General features: G+C 28.7%; 2 protein-coding genes and 1 long non-coding RNA gene across 3 annotated transcripts; 1 reads left to right on the top strand and 2 right to left on the bottom strand.

Moving 5' to 3' along the window:
* Positions 1 to 2892: 2892 nt before the first annotated feature.
* Positions 2893 to 4300, bottom strand: LOC106443381. Its single transcript, XR_001288014.3, has 2 exons — positions 3394 to 4300; positions 2893 to 3256 (listed from the first exon to the last, which is right to left on the bottom strand). It is a non-coding gene; the product is annotated as an uncharacterized LOC106443381 (long non-coding RNA).
* A 6007-nt stretch (positions 4301 to 10307) lies between these two features.
* On the top strand, positions 10308 to 14349 carry LOC125601829 (transcription factor TRY-like). The gene is made up of 3 exons (XM_048773831.1): positions 10308 to 10649; positions 13513 to 13600; positions 14002 to 14349. Exons 1-3 carry the CDS (start codon positions 10586 to 10588, stop codon positions 14168 to 14170), a joined length of 321 nt encoding a protein of 106 aa, XP_048629788.1. The 5' UTR covers positions 10308 to 10585; the 3' UTR covers positions 14171 to 14349.
* On the bottom strand, positions 14132 to 19414 carry LOC106443382 (transcription factor SPEECHLESS-like). The gene is made up of 4 exons (XM_048773824.1): positions 18894 to 19414; positions 17967 to 18584; positions 17187 to 17301; positions 14132 to 14198 (listed from the first exon to the last, which is right to left on the bottom strand). The coding sequence occupies exons 1-3, from the start codon at positions 19257 to 19259 to the stop codon at positions 17236 to 17238; spliced, it is 1050 nt and encodes a 349-aa protein (XP_048629781.1). The 5' UTR covers positions 19260 to 19414; the 3' UTR covers positions 14132 to 14198; positions 17187 to 17235.
* Positions 19415 to 20337: the final 923 nt, after the last annotated feature.

Here is a 20337-nt window from a genome sequence, read left to right as displayed (position 1 = left end):
TAAAATATATTTAGTGAAAATCATTAAAAATATTGTTTTATTTTTTATACAGGGATTATACATTTAAGAGATAAACAAATATATTAATCCATTATGCCAATTTGTGTAAAATATCTATACTTAAAATTATAAAAAGCCTGTTTTATTTTTAAAGTTGAGATTATACATTTAAGAACTAAACAAATTAATATATGTGATATATTTAAGAATTAAAAAAACAACGGATTAGAAGTCCAATATGTGTAAACACAATTTTACTAATAACAAATAAATTACAATACAATTTATAAAAATAAAACCATATTTGATAATAAACTATTCAAACACATACTTTCACTAATTAGAATTACAATTTATAAAAATAAAACCATATTAGAAAATAGACTATTGAAACACATCCTCATCTAATTAGAAATAATATTAAAATTGAAAAATGACATTTTAATAGGTAAAATACCCGCCATTTGAAATGGCGGGTCAGTATCTAGTCTATACTATTAAAAGGGAATCACTCCTAAAAAATCTACTTAAACAAGGTTGTTGGACCATTTCATTAGACTTAACTATTTATTTGGTCTTAACTTATATTTCTCTAACTATATAAATACTTTACATAATTTAAATGAATTCATTGATTATTTTCTCATAATCTATTATATAATTGCTCTAAAAATAAATCCATATGAATATATGATAGATTATTCAAATGTGATCATTACCACATATAATTCTATTAATAGTATAAACTTTTAATGGTTTAGTTATGTTTAATAGGTATATAATTTATATTTTAAAATTTTAAGTACTCATTTGGTCCTTACTTTGGTTTCTATTTTTTTTATGCTCGATTATTTATGAAATTCAGCTTAATTTTGAGTTTTTTTTTCTCAGTTTGGTACGATTCAGTGCACTCGGGTAAATGTACTCAAACCTATACATTATCTCTTATATAAGAAGAATTTATTTAATTTCAAAAATAAATCCGCGCTTTCTAAGCGCGGGTCAAAATCTAGTATTCATTAAAGAATAAAATAACAACTATATCCCTAGCCAAAGCCGTCTTTGGAGAGAAGTCAATGAAGCTTGTGCTTCGAGTCGCCAGATATTATCATACTGAACGGCCACATTTGAACAGAAAGTTCTTAGTAGCCCAGCGGTTGGCTGAATGTTGTAAGTGTTACAGGTTGCAGGTTTGAGGGACTTCATCCCCATTTTTTTTAAATTGGCTTCTAGCCACATAATAACTAGGATTGGCTCTGTCCCTAGCTATAACAAAACGATTACATATATATATATATTTATTATACTGTTTAAATATATAAAAATATTAAATTATACAATAAATTTATATTTTATATTTTAATTTAGGATTTAGTGATTACAATTTAAGATTTCGTATGTAGGAGGTGGATTAGTATTTAGGATATTTTAGAAAACAATACTCTTGTGTGCTAATTTATGATAAAAATTAAATTGGTAATACTGATAAGATCTGATTAAATAAGTATTCTACAACGATTTAAACATCTCAGTTTAGTTATTTAATTAAAGATTTATTAATGTTTTTTACAGTAAGAAATTTTGGGTTTGAATCTCTGAATGCTATGTTATCAATTACGAATTAATAAAAAAAATATATAAAAATTGTTACTACGATTGAAAAGCGTATATTTTCATTTTCATAATGTGACTCAGTGTGGTAGTAATTTTATAATTTGTAATACAATAATAAATCAGTATTCAAATAAAATTGAATATTACTCCCTATGTATAATTTTAAATGGTGTTCAAGGTTTTTGCACAAAAACTAAGAAAACAAATTTTTTTTAATGTAATTTATCTTGGTTACATAAAAGTAAAATTAGATAAAACTAATTTAACCAGTAAAAATACATTACTTTTTATTTGGTAACAAATTTTAAATGACATTAAATTTTATTAGAATAATGAGAACATCATTTATTATGAAACAAAATAAAAATTCTTAAATACCACTTAAAGTGATACGAAGGAAGTATAATATTATAGAAAGTAGTATAATACAATTTTGTTTTCAGAGAGTGTTTTCTGTGGATTAAATCGTGATCTATCTATACTATTATTTGCAAAGTGAGTTTTCGCAACAGAGCTCTCACGTTAAAAAAATGATAAGATTAATGTCGATGCTATCTTTATGAATTATTATATTTATTTATTATGTTGTTGATCTTAAATTTTTGATTTAATTATAATAAAAATTGTCAAAAGAAAAAAGAGGAACACGTATGATAAAGATTGTTGTTTGATATTATCCAATGATGGTCATCACCTATTTTTCATAAAGAAATAAATTAAAATAATGAGATACGTTTGTATAGATGTTTATCGACTTAAGAATAAATATTATTATTATCTGAATTTTCTACTTTTCAAGTTTTTGTAAACTATCATCAACCTTTATTTTTGACTTTGTTATATTACTTACATTGATTTATTTTACTGTTGTATTTTTGTAGTTTCATACATATGGTTTAAATAAGTAATTTACAAAAGTAATGAGGATTTAAAAGATGAAGATTTACTTTTTTAATTTATTTTATTGCATATTTGATATGTAATTGTTCTTATAGTTCTATAGATTTTCACACGTTTAAAAATTAAAAAACTTTTTTAAAAAGGTTGGAAAAATAAAAATAATTAATTATAACAATTGTATATATATACTCCGTAAAATTATAATCCCGTGTGGGCGAAACACTTAGTTTCACGTAATTAATCCTTGGATTTATGTTACAAACACAAAAACTAAGCAATTCCAAGTCGTATCAATCATAGACTATTCAGTATTGATTGATCTTTCGATTTTCTTTTCCTATTTTATGTCTTAGTCGACACCCTGGGTACTTTGTCAGCGATAACAAAAACTCTTCTTGTTTTATTCACATGATACAATTGAGATGTAACATCAAGCCCAACCCACGAGACCTTGAAGTTTACATAAAAATCTCTGGATTCACAAGAAGTTACTGGGGGACACACATCCAAGAAAATTTACATTAATGACGTTGAAAACTAACTAACATGCATTGTTGAACTTCTTCTCATTGGCATCACCATCATTACCAACATCAAGTACAAACTCAAGTGAGCACTCGTTCTTCTCATTATCCCATTTGATCATCACCATTGTTGTAATCGGTGCCTCCTTGTCCTTGTACTTAAAGTAGAGTATAAGTTGGAGCATCCCAATGGGGTTCCCAGCATATTACGTACGTGACTATACATAAAAATCAGTTAACCATCATCAAAACCATACGCATGAAATCTCAACAACTTATCGCACTGTATATAATCACAGAAACATGTCAATTATAATGTTAAATTAAGAAAATAAACTGAAGTAGAAAAACGAACCGCAAGAAAGAGATCATGGCTGAGTAAACCGTAGGCCATCCAAAGGGAGCTCGCCAGAAATGACATGAACGCAAGAAATGTGTCTAATTTCATATTTTAAAAACTATTATTTTTATTTCATTATTATTTTTCATAATAACAGATATAGAATTGGACCATTTTAAGATAGAAAGTGTATGGTAATATGGCATGGTTCCCATGAGAACTCGAGTCTATTTAAAATTTTGGTCATTTGTTGCGTGTACCATCGAATTGATCAATTCAGTCGCTTCTAGTTTTGTATTTTTATTTTCGTGGTACCAGAGATCTGAAATCTGACTGATGTTAACATTCTTTTGAGAAACAGTTATTGCAGAAACAGAAATTTCATTTTTCACCCACACACGTCTACGTCGACAAGTAAAATTTTTTTTTGGTTACAGACAAGCATAGTTGCAGAAGTATAATTAGGATTTAGGACACTGAAAATGTAACAATATATAGAAAATTTTAGAAAAGGACAGACTAAGTCATATATATATAGTTATGTTTGCCTAAACAGAAACCTGAACTTCATAATCTAAAGTAATTGTAATTTAAATAACTCGATTTTAATTCTAAATACGGCAAAATATTATTGAAATCTTTTAAAATCTAAGATAAATAGCGCTGCATCCTGTAAACGATTCGCTGTCTCGCAGGTCTGAGGAATCTGTGTGCTCCTACATTCCTCACGGCGGTGAAGGAAGATCCAGGCCAGAGAAAAACAGTTTAAGGGAGAAAGTTCCTTAGTATTTTTAAATCCACCATGCTGATTTTTATAACTCATTATTTTGCTATGTTTAAGTACTTTTGTAGAGTACACAATCTCTTTAGAGCACCTCCATCAGTTAGAGACCATGGAAGTTTCAAAAAAAAAATACTAATATTATAACTATTCTTTATTTTCATAAAACTAGCTAAAATTCTTATTTAGATGGACCAACCTATTTCTGGATTCTAAAAATCATTCTAGTGATGATATGTGAATACAAAAAAATGTTGTAATACTTTTCAAATAATATATAAAGGATATTGTTTCACGGCGAAGCTTGGTCAAAGTTAACGAATGAATTAGTTGAAGTAGTTTAGAAAGCCGGATACTCAGATGTTTGCCCAATACGATTATATATACTACTCTAATTACTACATCATAATCATGTCTGTAGTATTCAAATTACGTAATAAAATAGGGCACATCGCATTATTGAGGGTGTTAAAAGCTAGGAATTGACAAACTGTGGGACATTTGGACCATTTATTTAAAGCTGTATTTACAGATTGCGTTTTATGTAGATGTGGGTTTCTAGTTTCTACGTGATAATTTTCAACGTGATGATTCACTAATTGTTTGTTTTTAAAACTTATTCTTCTTAATTTTGATCTTATGATGGTATTTTCACTTGTAGTAATGTGGTATAATCTAATAATTAAATATTTATTTATTTTATGTTCTATATATTTTTTTTAAAATAGTACATACATGTTAACTTCTTATTCAAAAACACGTTGATGCATCAATACATAGATTCTTTTTATCATTAGTATATATCTATTTTATAATATTTCAAAAAAAAAATTGTAATTTATAAATCAATAAGATGTTTGGATATTAAACAAAACACGAAAAAATATGTTTGGATAATTAAAGAGTGAATACATATTAAAAATATTTATGTTTCTTCAAATATCATATAAAGGAAAAATACTCCTCGAATTTTATGAATTTTTTAGATTTCAATATTATTCTATAAGGATTTAATCTTATACTTTTTATATTATATATATAATTAGTGTGGACAAACTCTAAATTTCAAAAAAAAAAATGATAGATAATACTGAATGTTTTAAATTAAGATAAAATAATATAATAAGTTTTGAATTACTTTAGGTTCATATTTATAGTTACGAAAATTTGTCTAATGTGAAATCTGTAAAATCTCTATAAAATCAATTTTCAGAAAATTTAGGGCTGAATAGCAGCATGTAGAATAATTGTGGAACAGTTGTTGCGTAACAAAAACTTATATAAATTAATAATGTTGGGACTACACCAAAATTATAATTTTTTTATTAATTTATAGAGATATTAATTTATCGATATACTAATTGAAGCAAAAATTTAATTGACTATAAAATTATACTATTTATAGAATTTTTAGTGTATATTAATTTATAGAGTATTAATTTAAAGAGGTTATATTGTAGATATATATTGGTATATATAAAAAAATTTGTTGATATTAACTGTGGTGCTGTGCGGTTTGTAACATTCGGACTCTTAGAAATAAGATATCTCTCCAAGCCAACCCTAATTAATTCAACTACATACATATGTCATCCAACGTTTAGGCTCATAACTCTATGATCCATTTAATGAGAGCGTCTAGGTCAAATCTATATAAATATACTCACTCACATGTTTAATGGATGAGGCTAAATGAATCTACTCACTCATATGTTGTCAAATGTATAGGTGGTTAAGTGATTCACAGTATCTACCGAAAACATCAGAAACATTCATTGCATGGACCCCCTTAACTGTTGTAAACAATGTGGTTAACAAATCAAACATCTACAGTTCAGCAATTTTTTTGAATAAACTTAAAACTTTATGGTATTTTAATGATATTTTAGTGGCCAGATTTGACAAAATACTATATTTACATATATGAGGGCTCGTACACGTATATGTGGACTCATACGATACGTTATGAGATGGTCATTTAGGACTAAGAATGTTAGTTGAAGTGACTTACCATCGGCTGCAACCATGTTTCAATTCTGTTCATTTTCTTTTCTTATAACTTTCTTAGTTCCAAAACTATTGTTTAGTAGTTACTCTTTTATGATGACTAATTTATTGCAATGACAAATTTATTGTTCAACAACAGAAAAATAATCATCTGTAGAAGTCTTTTAATATTAAAGTAAAAAGAGAAATAGGCAAAGACTGAAAATCTATGTTTTCTGGTGAACGGTTTTTTTTGGGTTCATTCCGGTGAACGGTTAAAAATATTACAAAGGATTCCTATCACAAAAGGTAATCAAATCTTTGTCGATATGTATGGGCAGGGCCGGTCAAGTTTTAATAAAATTTTATAGTATAATTTATAAAATATGTTCTTAAAACAATTGTCTGAGATTTACAAAGAAAAAATAATTATTAAAAAATAAAATATCTAAAATATATTACCAAAATTTATATTTCTCAAAAAATAAAATAACTAACATATATTACCAATATCATATGCTACGATTAAACTCGGCAGCTCAGGGGTTTATACTAACATTATGACATGACTTCAAATGCTGTGATGAGTATAAGTGAATAATTTGGAAAAGAAATGCCAATTGTGAAATGAAACACATGCAGATTTATAAAGACAATGATATATAAGATTTTATACATTCACATATGCGTAATCATGTAATCAGTTTTATCTATCAAATATATATAATCAATTTGAGATAGTTTCACACAAAATACAACAAAGTATTGTTTTAGTATGAAACATTATAAACGTGAAGTCATATACGATATAAAAGTAGGTCAACATAATTAGATGCCACAATCTTTAAAGTCTTTTTTTTATAAATATAGTGTGATTCTAAAAGCCTTCCAAAGACTAATTTCCATGAAGTCATGCATCTCTATACGTGTGAAACGATTATTTCCATCTAAAGTGTGACTAGATGATTAGTGCAAATCGAATTTAGGTGGCGGTAGCTCCGCCAGAACTAACGGTACTACGAAAGTGGTAAAAATTTTGCTTTCTAATTCCAAACAAATTTGCAAACTGTCTTCATAATAATTCACAGGGGATGCTCATAAATGCTATGATAGTAATCGTGAACTTCCTTACAAAATTTATTGAAAAGCGTACTTATGTGATGTCTCACACTCGAATTTAATACGTTATTTTTGATGGCCCCGTTCAAACATATCATAGATTCTGAAAGTTTCTGAATTTTTTTTTTAAATCAAGAGATTTTAGTTGTATAATGTATGAGAGAGATTAATTTCTCCAGAATCACTTTAAATCGCTGGTTTCAGTACTCCAGCGAAGGAGTTGCCCATACTGAGTCATATGTACTGTCTTAGTCATAGTAGACTCTAAAATTAAAATACATTTGTTTTCTGGATCATGCATATATATAATATTGATTATTATTCTGTTTGAAGGTGAAATTTGATTTATATACAGGGGAATCATGTTTACCACTTTCATAGTACAATTTTTCATCTTTACCATAAAAGAAACATTTTCAAAAATTATTTTTTTCGTTAAATGACAAAAGACTCTTGTACCATTGTTCTCTATGTATATAATAAATTATTATTTAAATAAATAAAAAATTATGGTTTCGAATTATACTTTTTCAAATTCGAACTTTTTATATTTTTTCGAATTTTCTTTTTAAAAACCGAAAATTAACTATTTAAAAAAAAATTAAAATTTTGTAAGTATTTATATATATATATATATATATATATATATATATATATATATATTAGAATCCTAAATTTCACATTCCAAAAATTCTATCTCATCCCTCAACTCTAAACCTTAAGTCTAAATTAGTTAATCCTAAGTCTAGACAAGTTTTTAGTTGGGGGCAAACTACTAAAAATAACAAAAACAACCTTGAATTGGGGGTATTTTTATGCTTATTCATCAAACTACAAACAATTTCATCAAATTAATCTAACTTATTGAAGAAAAAAATAAACACAGTAGGGGGCACGTGACCTCATACCCGTATACATATGTCGCCTCTGGGGTATAGTGGAGTTAAATTATTCTTTTTTCTGTATCAACAAATTTCAAACAAACTCTAGAATAGAGCTAGCCTACACATGTTGTAAATAAAATTTGATTTAAATAAATTTTACATTCTTTCAAAAAAAAAATCCGCATATCACACACGATTATCAATCTCTGGTAGAGAAAGCCAGAATTTTATTTCTAAAATTTGATTAGCAATGTTTTTTACAACTTTTAAATTCGGTAATTAGTAGCATTGTAAACTTTGGGTGTTGTGTGTTGGGATTTTCCAAAGAAATACTTTCATGAGAATGAAGCTTAATTTGAGCGTTGTTAAAGATTGTTCATCAAATCAGAAGGGGAAAGCTTTCGTGGAGGAAAATTTATACGGGTTTAGAATTTAAAATATGAAGGATCAAATCGCGTGTCTTTGCTACAAATATAATTTTGAAGATTACTCTCTCGAGATGCCTGGATCAGAACGCGTGTTGAAGAATGACTCCTTTTCAGAAGTCAAATACATTTCAATATGCTCTTGGATTAGAACATGTTGCTTAAGTTTCCAGATTAAGCGTTGGCTTTCCTTAAGATGGAACTATGTAATGGTGAATTCAAAATTTTCGGCCTGTTATGTGTTTACTAATGAGACGACTGATAGATCCTATTAGAGAGATTGAAACAACACTGTTGTGTGTTAAGAGACCAGCGAGTGTTTAAGAAGCAGCCACAATGTCATCATGTCTAGTTTTGGTTTTATGCCTAACCGTACAAAAAAATCATGAGAAAACCAATAATTTCATAAGAACTTTATTTCTTAGAAAAATAAATTAGACCTGACAAAAAGATGGAAAGAACAACACGAAAATTACAATAAAGTCGTAGAACTTGATCTGCCAAACTGAAACAATAAATTGTAAATATATATATATATATATAAGAAAAGAAGGTTCACAAATTTGGATTTATGTAAAAAATAAGTTTGCCAATATCTGTGATTTTGAACAAAATTGGCTTTTAACTACTTACAAAATCTATTGGGAAACCAATAAGACTGATAGTTTCAAAAAGAGAATTTCTATGTTATCACTTTTTTGTATCATTATTCATGTTTACCATCACTAAAGAGACTTTTTCAAAATAACTTTTTCATTAAGTGGCAAAAGATTCTTATACATTTGTTATATATATAATAAATAGTTATTTAAATAAATAAAAAAGAAAAAAAATTCTTATACCCTTTTTTGAATTTTTAATTTTCAAAATTTCTTTTTGAAAAGTAAAAATTATTTTTGAAACTATTTTTTAAATATTTTTATATTTTTATAGTTTTTAATTATTTATTTATATATTTATTAGAATCTTAAATTTTACATTCCAAAAACTCTATCACACCTCTCAACTCTAAACCATAAGTCTAGATTAGTTAACCCTAGAGCTATAAATGTTTTTTACCCTTCATTAAAGTGTTGGTAAAAATGGTTAGTGTAAACATGAAAAGTGATACTATGAATGTGGTATTTTTGGCAATTTTCTTTTAGAATTAGAAATTAAAAATAATCATGAGATATCTAAAAACTGAGAGGAATATCCAAGATAAGATCTAGTGCAATATGAAAATGGTATATTATGTTTTTATTTAGTTTATGAAATTAACTTGATTTAGTTACTATACAATCTATGCAACTTATTTTTATAAGCCCAGCAATAATTCGTCATGAACACGTTTTTTTTTTTGGGGTAAAATCGTCATGAACACGTTATTACTTAAGTTATCAATGAGCGAGTTAGCGAATTTTTTTTATCAATGAGTGGATAATCCCTACATAATAATCCATAAGAATCCCTTAACAGACCATCAATCCCAGGTCCATGTCGTCAAGTGACTTATGAGTTAGATTATGTATTATAATACTAATATCATGTTAGGTTTATTAAACTTCTGATCTAAAATCAATTAAAATGATTGTATTGGTCTACATCTCTTATATACTATTCAAAGTTTTCTAAACTTCCAATATAGATATATTTAATTTACACATTCTTTAGAGACTAAGAGTTATGATCCATTAATTCGTAGTTAATCGTTACAAATCTCAACAAAAGACTTCACCATGTGTGATCAAAACAAAACAAAACAAAAAGACTCCACCATGTGTACATGTAAGTGTCAACGACAAGTCTACATAAAGGCTAATAGGTCAACAAGACCACACAACATTTCTTACTATTAGTTTGCAAAGGCTGTTCGTTGGGCATTTCCTCGTCTTCATCTCTCTCTCCTCTCTTCTTTTTCTCTATATAATTCTCATCTCTCACATTTTTCTTTTATTGCATTCTCCAACTAAACCTCGAATTCCATTTACCTTACCTCTATTTTCTTCTTCTTCTTACTATCTTCAATAGCAATGGATAACACCGACCGTCGTCGCCGTCGTAAGCAACAGATAGTCACTCTCCATGACTCTGAAGGTTCCTTTCTATCACTACAAGAAAACACGCCGAATTCCGACGGAGGTTCTGACGGACTACAATGTCGTCGGACGTTTGTGACGGATTTCTGACCACTTTCCGACGAAAACAAAAAATTCGAAGTCGTCGGAATTCCGTCGGTCATTTTCGACGAATTTCCGAGGAAAAATGGCTCGTCAGAATATTCCGACGACTTTTCGATGACATTCCGATAAAACATATAACCGTTGTAGTCGTCGGAAATTCGTCGGAATATACCGACGAACTTCCGACGATATTTCGATTAACATATATAACTGTTACCGTCGTCGGTATTCCGTCGGAATTTTCTGACGAATTTCCGACAAACCATGTTTCCGTCGGAAATCCCTCGCAAAATACCGACGACATAGCGACGACAAAGGGTTCCATTGAAGTTTGGAAATCTCCTCGGTAATTCGTCGGAATATACCGACGAATTACCGAGGACATGTGTTTCTAAAAAATTTCAAACATAAAAATCTATAAATTTAGATGCCAAAACTATGAAAATAATACATAATAAGTGTTTAGCATAGTATTAGATCGCAACCGTTCAAATATAACAACTCATTAAAATATTTATGTATGCATATCATTGTTTTCATCACATCTCATCTTAACACTCATATACTTATACAATCATATTTATCTAATCTTACACTACAAAAAATGTTGTTGTGTAAAATCGTGTTATAATAACATTTTTATCGTTAAATCTTTATGCAAATACTATATATATTATCAAAGATTTAGATTTTGCATTTAGAAACTTGTAATCAACCCCTAAACACTATGTCGTCGGAATTCAGTCGGAAAAGGTCGTCAGTATTCCGTCAGAATATACTGACGGACACCAACTCCGTCGGAATTTCAATTTACCCGGAAAAACCAAACCGCGTGAAAATTTTCGCGAACCGCCAATTGGTATATATTTAATGATCCCGACGGAATACTGACGAACCAGTGTCCGTCGGAAACGTTAAATATAATTACCCTTCTTCTTTCTTCTTCGTTATTTCCGCCCCCGCCTCTCTCTCAATCCTCTCCGCGATTTCTCTCCCTTTCACGGCGATTCCGACCATTCTCGAGCTCCCATCACCGGCGAATCCTCTTCTCACCCTCATATCTCTTCCCCAAACCCCAAATCATGTAAGAATCATCCCAACCTTGTTTTATCTCAATTTTTTAGGGTTTTGGAAGTTAGATCTCGGATTTTAGGTTGTTTGATTGAAAATTTTAGGATTGAATGGATAGTTTAGGATATATAAGTTAGGATTGTTGTTTGGATTGTTGTTTTAGTTTTTGTTTGGAATTATTTTGTGTTTTTGTTAAAATTCAAAACGTTTTACTATTTTTAAAATGTTTTTTGATTTTTAAAAACGTTTTTCAAGTTTCCAGTAATAAACTATGTATAATAAAATGTTTTTTTTTTTAATTTTAAAAATATTTAACAACATTTTTCTATATTTATAAAAAATTTATAATTTTGTATACATATATATATATATATATAAATCATGTATAATAAAAAATTTATAATTTTTATAATTTTTATAAGTTTCCAGTAATAAACTATGTATAATAAAAGGTCTAATAGTTTTTTTTAAAACGTTTATAAAACCTTTTGTAAATATATAAATGAAAACATTAAAAATAGAAATGATTTGAAAAGATTTTTGATGTATTAATTTTTTTTTTAGGTCTGAGGATGTACCCCGCCCCGCAGCCCGTCTTCGATGTAGTTCGGTGAGCAGTTCCCGTGCATCGGGATCGTCTCACGAACAAAACTCGGTTCCCGCATATATTTCCGCTCCAGCTCCCGCTCCAGAAGAAGTTCAACGCCGAGATAATGCAGAAGCTAGATCGTTTGATGTCTTTGAGTTCTTAGTTTTTTTCTGCTTTTTAAAAATTTCTGAATGTTTTTTTTTCTATTTCGGTTTGTATGAATTTTTAACTTTCTGAATATTTTTTTTCTATTTCAGTTTGTATGAATTTAAATTCGATAATATTATTGGTTTTAAATTTCAGATTTTATTTATTTATTAATTAATTTTTAATATAAAAAATATATATATAAATTCAAAATTAATTTGTATTTAAAATTGATATATTCCGACGAATTGAGGGCGTCAGACTATACCGACGAACGAAGTCCTCGGAAAATACCGACGGACAATGGTTCCTCGGAAAATTCCGACGAACCATTGTCCGTCGGTATTTTCCGAGGACTCGGTTCGTCGGTATTGTCCGAGGGACGTGCTCCGTCGGTATATAGTTTTTTCGATGAACTCTGGTCTCGTGTGTCCGCATCGGAATATCGTCGGAAGTTCGTCAGAATGACGTTTTTTCGGTATTCGTCAGAAAGTCGTCGGAAGGTCTGACGAAATTCCGACGAATCTTTTTTTTCCGACGAAATTATACCGACGGACTGGTTCGTCAGAAATTCGTCAGAATCGGTGTATTCCGACGAATTTCTGACGATTTCGGCCATCAGAATTCCCATGTTTTCTTGTAGTGTATACCCTACTCTTTCTACATCGAATTTTACTTGTTTGCGTAATCTTTCATGGGTGGGGAGCAAGAATAATGCTTTTGCAAATCTTGAAAGCATTTTTGGCTTCGATTATAAATTTAGTTCCTGGGATCCGACTTGTGGTTTATTTTGGAGAGTATTTGTAGAAAAGAAGGCAAATATTCACTTTTATATTAGTTGAACACCTCGTGCCAAGTAACTTAATAAACGTAGCAGTATAACGTTTCTAAATTTAACAAAACAAAAAATATATTTTTTTGTTAAAATTATCATTGGTTTTAAAGTTTAAATGGTTGAATATATCTGCAGAAGTGAGCAGTATCGAATGGGAGTTTATCAACATGACAGAACAAGAAGAAGATCTCATCTGTCGAATGTATAGACTTGTAGGTGACAGGTAACTGTTCCTTCTTTTCTTCTACTTCTTCTTCTATCAATTATCTCGGCACAAAGGAAAATGATATTGTATACATTGGTAGGTTAGTGTTTCCATTTTAACAAACGTTAATCTAGGCATGTACGTATTTACTTAAGTTTGTAGTTGTACACTGTACCATGTTGTAGATGAAGCACATGGCGTCCACTAATTTTCTTAAAACATTTAATTAAAGCTAGGAAGCTATCACGTTCATTAAATTATATACGTACACATACAATCATATAAAAAGTAAAATAGGCTATTTTGCTTTTCTTTATCGCTAGGTACTTATGAATAAATGCTTGGTTTTCTCTAAAATGGAATCTGAATTTAGAAATAAATTTAAATGCTAACAAACTAAATATAATTTTTATTATTAGGTGGGATTTAATAGCAGGAAGAGTGCCAGGAAGACAACCAGAAGAAATAGAGAGATATTGGATAATGAGAAATAGTGATGGCTTTGCTGAGAAACGACGCCAACTTCATCACTCCTCTCACAAAAATACCAAACCTTACCGTCCACGTTTTTCAGTTTATCCTTCTTAGTTTTTAGTCATTATATTTATTCTGTTTTCTGCCCACAGCCACAAAAAAAAAAATTGATAGATGAGTTGTAGTATTATTAAGGGTAACGTTTAAAAATATTAGCGTAACGAAATTATTATGTTTGTATGTCTTTTTGTTGTGCTTTATGTTTTAATAATATAGGTTCCAATTCGTATTTAGAAAATGTCCCATTTAGCAATCAACTATTGATCAGTGTGCTTAATAAGGTGGCAGTGGTTTTGAATTTTTGATGGAACTTTGATGATTTTTAGTGAATTTGGGTCTGTTGTTATGAATATTTTTAATATAAATCTATCAAAGTACCACTAAAAACCGTATAAAAGTTCTTCAAAGTATGTATATACATTACAAAAAATCAAGTATATCGTATGAGCAATTAAGATGCTTAATTTTACAAATTTGTAGTTGTTGTTGTTTGTGACTAAAACCATCTCCAATGGTTTACTATATTTTGTTCTTTAAAATAGAGTAATTTTATAATAGAGTTGGATGTTATTCTAATGTTACTCTATTTAGAGTGATAAACAAAAAATAAAAAAATTATTCTATATATAAAGTAAAAAAAATAAGTTTACACTATTATATAGTAGAAAATAGAGTACCATTGGAGCATTTTTTTCTATAAACTCTATTTTAGGGAGGAAATACAGTGGGGTTGGAAATGCCCTAAAACCTTGATTGGTATAGTTTTAGCATTACCAGTAGCAGTATGCTATAAAAGCAGTATATTGCAGGAGCAATATGTTTTTGCTAAACTGTGTAATTAGATGATTGGCAGAGCAATATGAGTATGCTATTTATTTTTAATGAATATATTTCTAATATATATATATATATATATATAAATATATTAACATATAAAATTAAAATGGTATATAATTGATTTATTTTATTTAATGATTTAAAAATTATGTTTATATCAAAAAATATTAAAATATCTATTTTTAAAAAAATAGTATTTCACATTTAAAATAAATTAGATTATATAAATTAAATTATATTTAAATGTGAAATACTATTTTTTAAAAAAATATTTTTATTGTGAATTAATTTTAGAAATCAAAATTTTATTTTCTGGATATAAAAATAATTTTATGATATTATTAAATAAAATAAATGAATTAATTTTATATTTTTATTACTTTTATAAATTATAAATGCAAATGCTTTTCTAAAAGCTTCATATGAGAGCATTGGCCAAAGAGCATTTGGAAAACATTAGCATTAGTAAATACTTCTATAAATGTCTTTCTAACAATTGTTGATTAGATAATGTAGAGCATAATGCTAATGCTAATGCTCTACCAATCAAGGTCTAAGACTACTGTATTTAAACTGCACTAAATGAGATATTTTTCTTAAGGTCCTTAAATAACGTAAATTATCTAGGCCTCTTTGATCAAAAATAAAAATATCTAGGCTTCTACTACTTTTTAAGAAATCATTCCCTTTGTGCTAAGAAAAAATCAATAAAATAGCTAACTAAATTTTGATACTTTTTAAAACTAAAAAGTTTTATGTTGCTTATTTTAATATTTTAACTAATTGTTTTTACTTACTTAAATACATAACATGTTGCAACTGCGTCATTTTAACATTTTTTATCTAAAAATCGACATCCATAAAATTATCTAAAGCAAATAAAATAAAAGGTTAAACAGAATTAAGAATTTGTAAAAATTCAATCTTTCTTATAGTAGTTTTCCATTTTTAGTTACAAAAGTTCTCTATACTATACTAAATCAGGTAAATGTAAAATTTAGGAATTTAAAAGCATATCAAAATTTAGTTAGGAAATTTTATAAATTTTCTTTTAAAAATTTATAAAATGTTAAAAATAAAATTTTGTAAGTTTTAAGAAATAGTTTCTGAAACTTTTTAGAAATATATTCTGAAAATTTTAATAACTTTCTGTATTTTAACAAAATAATAATTATTTTAAATTCATTTATAATTAAAAACAAAAAATATTTTTCTATTGAATCAAAAATGGAAAAGGTTGAATGGGTATATTTTGAAAATATAAGTATAAAAATAATTAGTTGATGTAAAATGAAAAGAAACCAAAAAAATAGATATTAAAAACTTATCAAAAGTAATTGACATATGAAAGTTTGGTATCCAATTTAGAATATACTTAAAATCAATGTAAGAAATCGTGATTTATAAAGAATGAGAGCATAGATAGATATACTTAGGGCTTAAACAGAGTCAAGGTGTTAAAGAATTATCTATTTACATATTATATTCCATGTTTATATTACAATTTTAATTTTATTTGAATTAAAAATTTACTCTAATAAAATAAAAAAATTATAAAAAGCAAAATTTGAAAACATGTGAACTTGCATTTCCACTTAATAAAAGTAAATTGCCTAACAAAATATGAAATTTAATTTCTACTATGCCATTTTCTGTAGAATATAAAATTTATTATCCGTAGAACAAAATTTGAAAATTTAGTTAAATTTGAAAGTTTTTTATTTGATAAGTTGTAGAACAAAATTTTTCGTAGAATATAATTTTTTTTTAATGTTTTGGACTTTATCAATATAGAGTGTAGTGAGGTTTTAGAATTAGACTTTATACGAAATTCATTAGAACTTTTACTGCCATGTGTCCACTTATTGATCATTTTATTTTATTTTAGAAAATTAAATTGAATTATATAGATAAATTGTATTAAAATAATAATATTAATTTTTTTAGATGTTTGTTTTTAGAGACTAACCAGTAATGTTGCTCTTTTAATTCACTGTCTTCATATGCAGAGAGTACTGTTACTCTATAATTCTAAACTTAAAAATAAAATAAAAACATGTGATGACGCTGTTATATTTGAAGCTGGTAACTTTATAACCTCACTTATATTAGTCAAACTTAATCAATATTTGTTTTCAATCTAAAATAACAATTTTATTCAATATCTGCATACATCTGTAAGAACGTTTGAAGACAAATTAAAGGATAATAAGGAAAGGAAGTGAGAACGTACTGATCTCTTGTTAGGATTTATGTGGAAGATGTATTTAATCCTTCTTTTACTAGCAGAATGTTTGCTGAATTTGTTGAGCCAGTTCTTCGGCACTTAGTTGGCACTCAATTCCAATCTATCAAAAGAAAAATAGTGAGAGAGATTTATATTGCCAATCATACCATATATAGCATTCATCTAAAATTGATATAGACTAAGTTCAAAACAAAAAATTGATATAGACTATTTTTTTTTCTTCTACAACCATTGTGTCAATTCTTTATTGTAGAAATTTTATGCATCTATCGGATATAAAACTTAGAGCATTGATAATGATAAAGTATTCCTAGTGACATTTTTATCTAAATAATATTAATTGTAATATAATCTAACTTATTTACTTAATTAAGTCTAATTATAAACAAAAATGTGTTACAAAAATTTCATAAAGGGTTCTTAAAGTATTTTATTTGAAATTTACATTTTTCACTCTATATATAAGTATATAAGTGTCTCTCATTAGACATGCTTCAAGTCTTGACCAGTAAGCCACGTCAGCATGTCAGTTGAGACAATGTGACTGAATCAATTATTTATGTGTATATACAATATATGAGGATTTTGTATCTTAATTATACTGGTTTTCTTATATTCTATGAACTGTGTATAAATTTATGTGACTGAATCAATTATTACTAATTACAGTACCCTACCGTTTTCCCCCAACCATATATTACACTCGTTACAAATTTAAAATAATAAAACGAGTGAAAGTTAATTAGGATGATTATTCGAACGTACCTTGATGGTGAAAGAATTAAGCATGGTTTCGTCGGCGGTGTTAATATTAACCTGAAGAATCTCGAGAGCCAAATCCTCAAGAGCAGCGATTATCTTCAAAACCTGTCCAGGGATCTTATGCGACACCGTTTTGAGCAGCACATTAGCTCCTGAGAACTTCACTTCCACGTCAGCCAAAGCCGACTTAGAGTTAGCGACGAGCTCATTTATCACACTACTCTCACGGATACTACTAACTGAAGGAGAGGAAGAAGATGAAGCTGGAGAGTATGGAGGTGGGTCCCCTAAGCTGCTACCACCAGCCAATGAGCTATAAGAACGAAGAGGAGGCTGTGGGATGAGGGGTAGTTGCGGAGCATGGGCCAGGTATGGGCTTGTAGGCTGAGGGGTTCGAGGGCTTATAGGAGAAAGAAGGAGATGATGGTGGCTGATACGCGGGCTAAGAGGTGGTTTTCGCGGGCTTAGGACAGGTGGTGAAGGGCGAGGACTCGGGACTAGTCTCGGGCTAAGGACTTCTGCGTATGTCTTACGTTGTTTCTTGGCTTCTAAAGATTGAAGAACTTGTTGTAGCTCGCTAATGTATTCCACAACTCCTCCAATTATCGATGCTTGGTCCCCCTTTTGTTATGATCAAAGGAAAAGACAATATAAGTCAATATAGACATTATATATCTATCACATTTTAACATAAAAGAGAGAAAAGAAAAGAGACCATTAGTTGGGACCAAATGTCATTTGTAATTTGTCATTTTTCCTAAAAAGCACAGATATGATACTTTTGTTGTAAATTGTAATTGATGTTTCTAAGAACTGATATGATAGTATACCAAAAAAGATGTAGTGACCAAATGTTTAATAATACTAACTAGTTACAGCTCGCATACGTAATTACTGACTCAGAAAATATATAGATGTACGAATCTTTACCCTTTTGACGTAGAAACAAGGCATAAGAGAACGTAAAACGGTTAAGTGCTCATTCATTTGCTTTCTCCTGTTGCGTTCCACGGTTACGTGAGACATCTTTTGTTGCTTATTCTCTTCTTCTTCTCCGTCTTCTTCTTCTTCATCTTCTTTCTCGGTTTCTAGTCTTTTCCTCTTCTTCTTAGGAGATGGAGTTTCATAGTTTGGATCAGTTACTAACTCTTTGGAACTTGTGGCTCCATCTTTAGGTGTAGATGCAGCCGTTGGAGATATCTCTCCGGCGCCTTCAAGACTCTCTAAGATGGCAAATAGATCATCTTCGGCTAGTGAAGTGTCGACAAATTCACACTCTTCAAGAAAATCCGACATCGTGACTAGATATTTCTCTCTCTTCCTTTGTTCGTTTTTTTGTCTTATGCTTTTGGATACAAAAAAGTATAATAAAAGAAAGATTTACAGAAAGAAGGAGACGCAAAGAAACATATCAAGTTGTGTAAGAGAGAGATAAAAACAGTGGATGCCAAAAGGAGTAAATATGAGGGACTCGCATTCATAGAGGACTAAACTATCGCTATCAAATTTCAATATTTATGTATTGTATTTTTATAGGGTTATTTATTATGCGGTTTGTGCCGTTGGGTTTTGGGAGAAAATCTAGGTTTTTTGGGTGTTTCATTTATGTTATACATACATATATACATAAATATAGGGTCCGTTGACTATATACTTTATATTAGAGAGATAAAGGTTGCATATATGCAAAGGGAAGGATACATAAATTCCTGATGAAATTATTTTATTTTATGGATTTTTGGGTAAAATAATGAATAATCAGAAGCTCGGTATAAGGAGAGAATGAATATTTGGTGGGAGCTGGTATCTCAATAAGGAGACTGCAAGAACTCCATCAGAAACCATGGGAACAAATGTCACATTTTCAACGACCAATTTTATTAAAAAGGTTAAAATCAAGATATTTAGCTTAATAATATTAAAGATATATTAAAAGAAAAAAGAACTAATGTTAAAGATGGGTGTGATTGGTAGTGGTTGTGAGTGCTCTCTACAGTCTCATTTCTTTCTAGAGCACTAAATCTACACCAATCTTGATTTTTATTTTTTTTTAAGTTCACAACCATTTTATAAAATCCACAGTACTTCTTTAAATTTATGTCTTTACAATTTTTCTGCAGAGACAAAAACTTACAGCCCAAATTTAAAGACTTTTAAAAATTAAAAATCTAAAGTCAAAGCAATAAAAACCACAGCAATATTTCTACAGTAAAAAAAATGAAATCACAGTACTTACCAATAAACCCCAATTGATATCCTATTGCTGAGATATTTGAGTTGTGAGTATTCCACCGTTAAACATGCTATAATTTTTTTAGTGCACGCAAACACAGACATGTACGTCTTTTGTATTTAATTTAACTACATATATGGG

This window comes from Brassica napus, chromosome A3 (genome assembly GCF_020379485.1).
Source record: "Brassica napus cultivar Da-Ae chromosome A3, Da-Ae, whole genome shotgun sequence".
NCBI classification, from domain to species: domain Eukaryota; kingdom Viridiplantae; phylum Streptophyta; class Magnoliopsida; order Brassicales; family Brassicaceae; genus Brassica; species Brassica napus.
The sequence above is the reverse complement of the archived record's forward strand: the minus strand, read 5'-3'. Positions and strand labels throughout refer to the sequence as shown.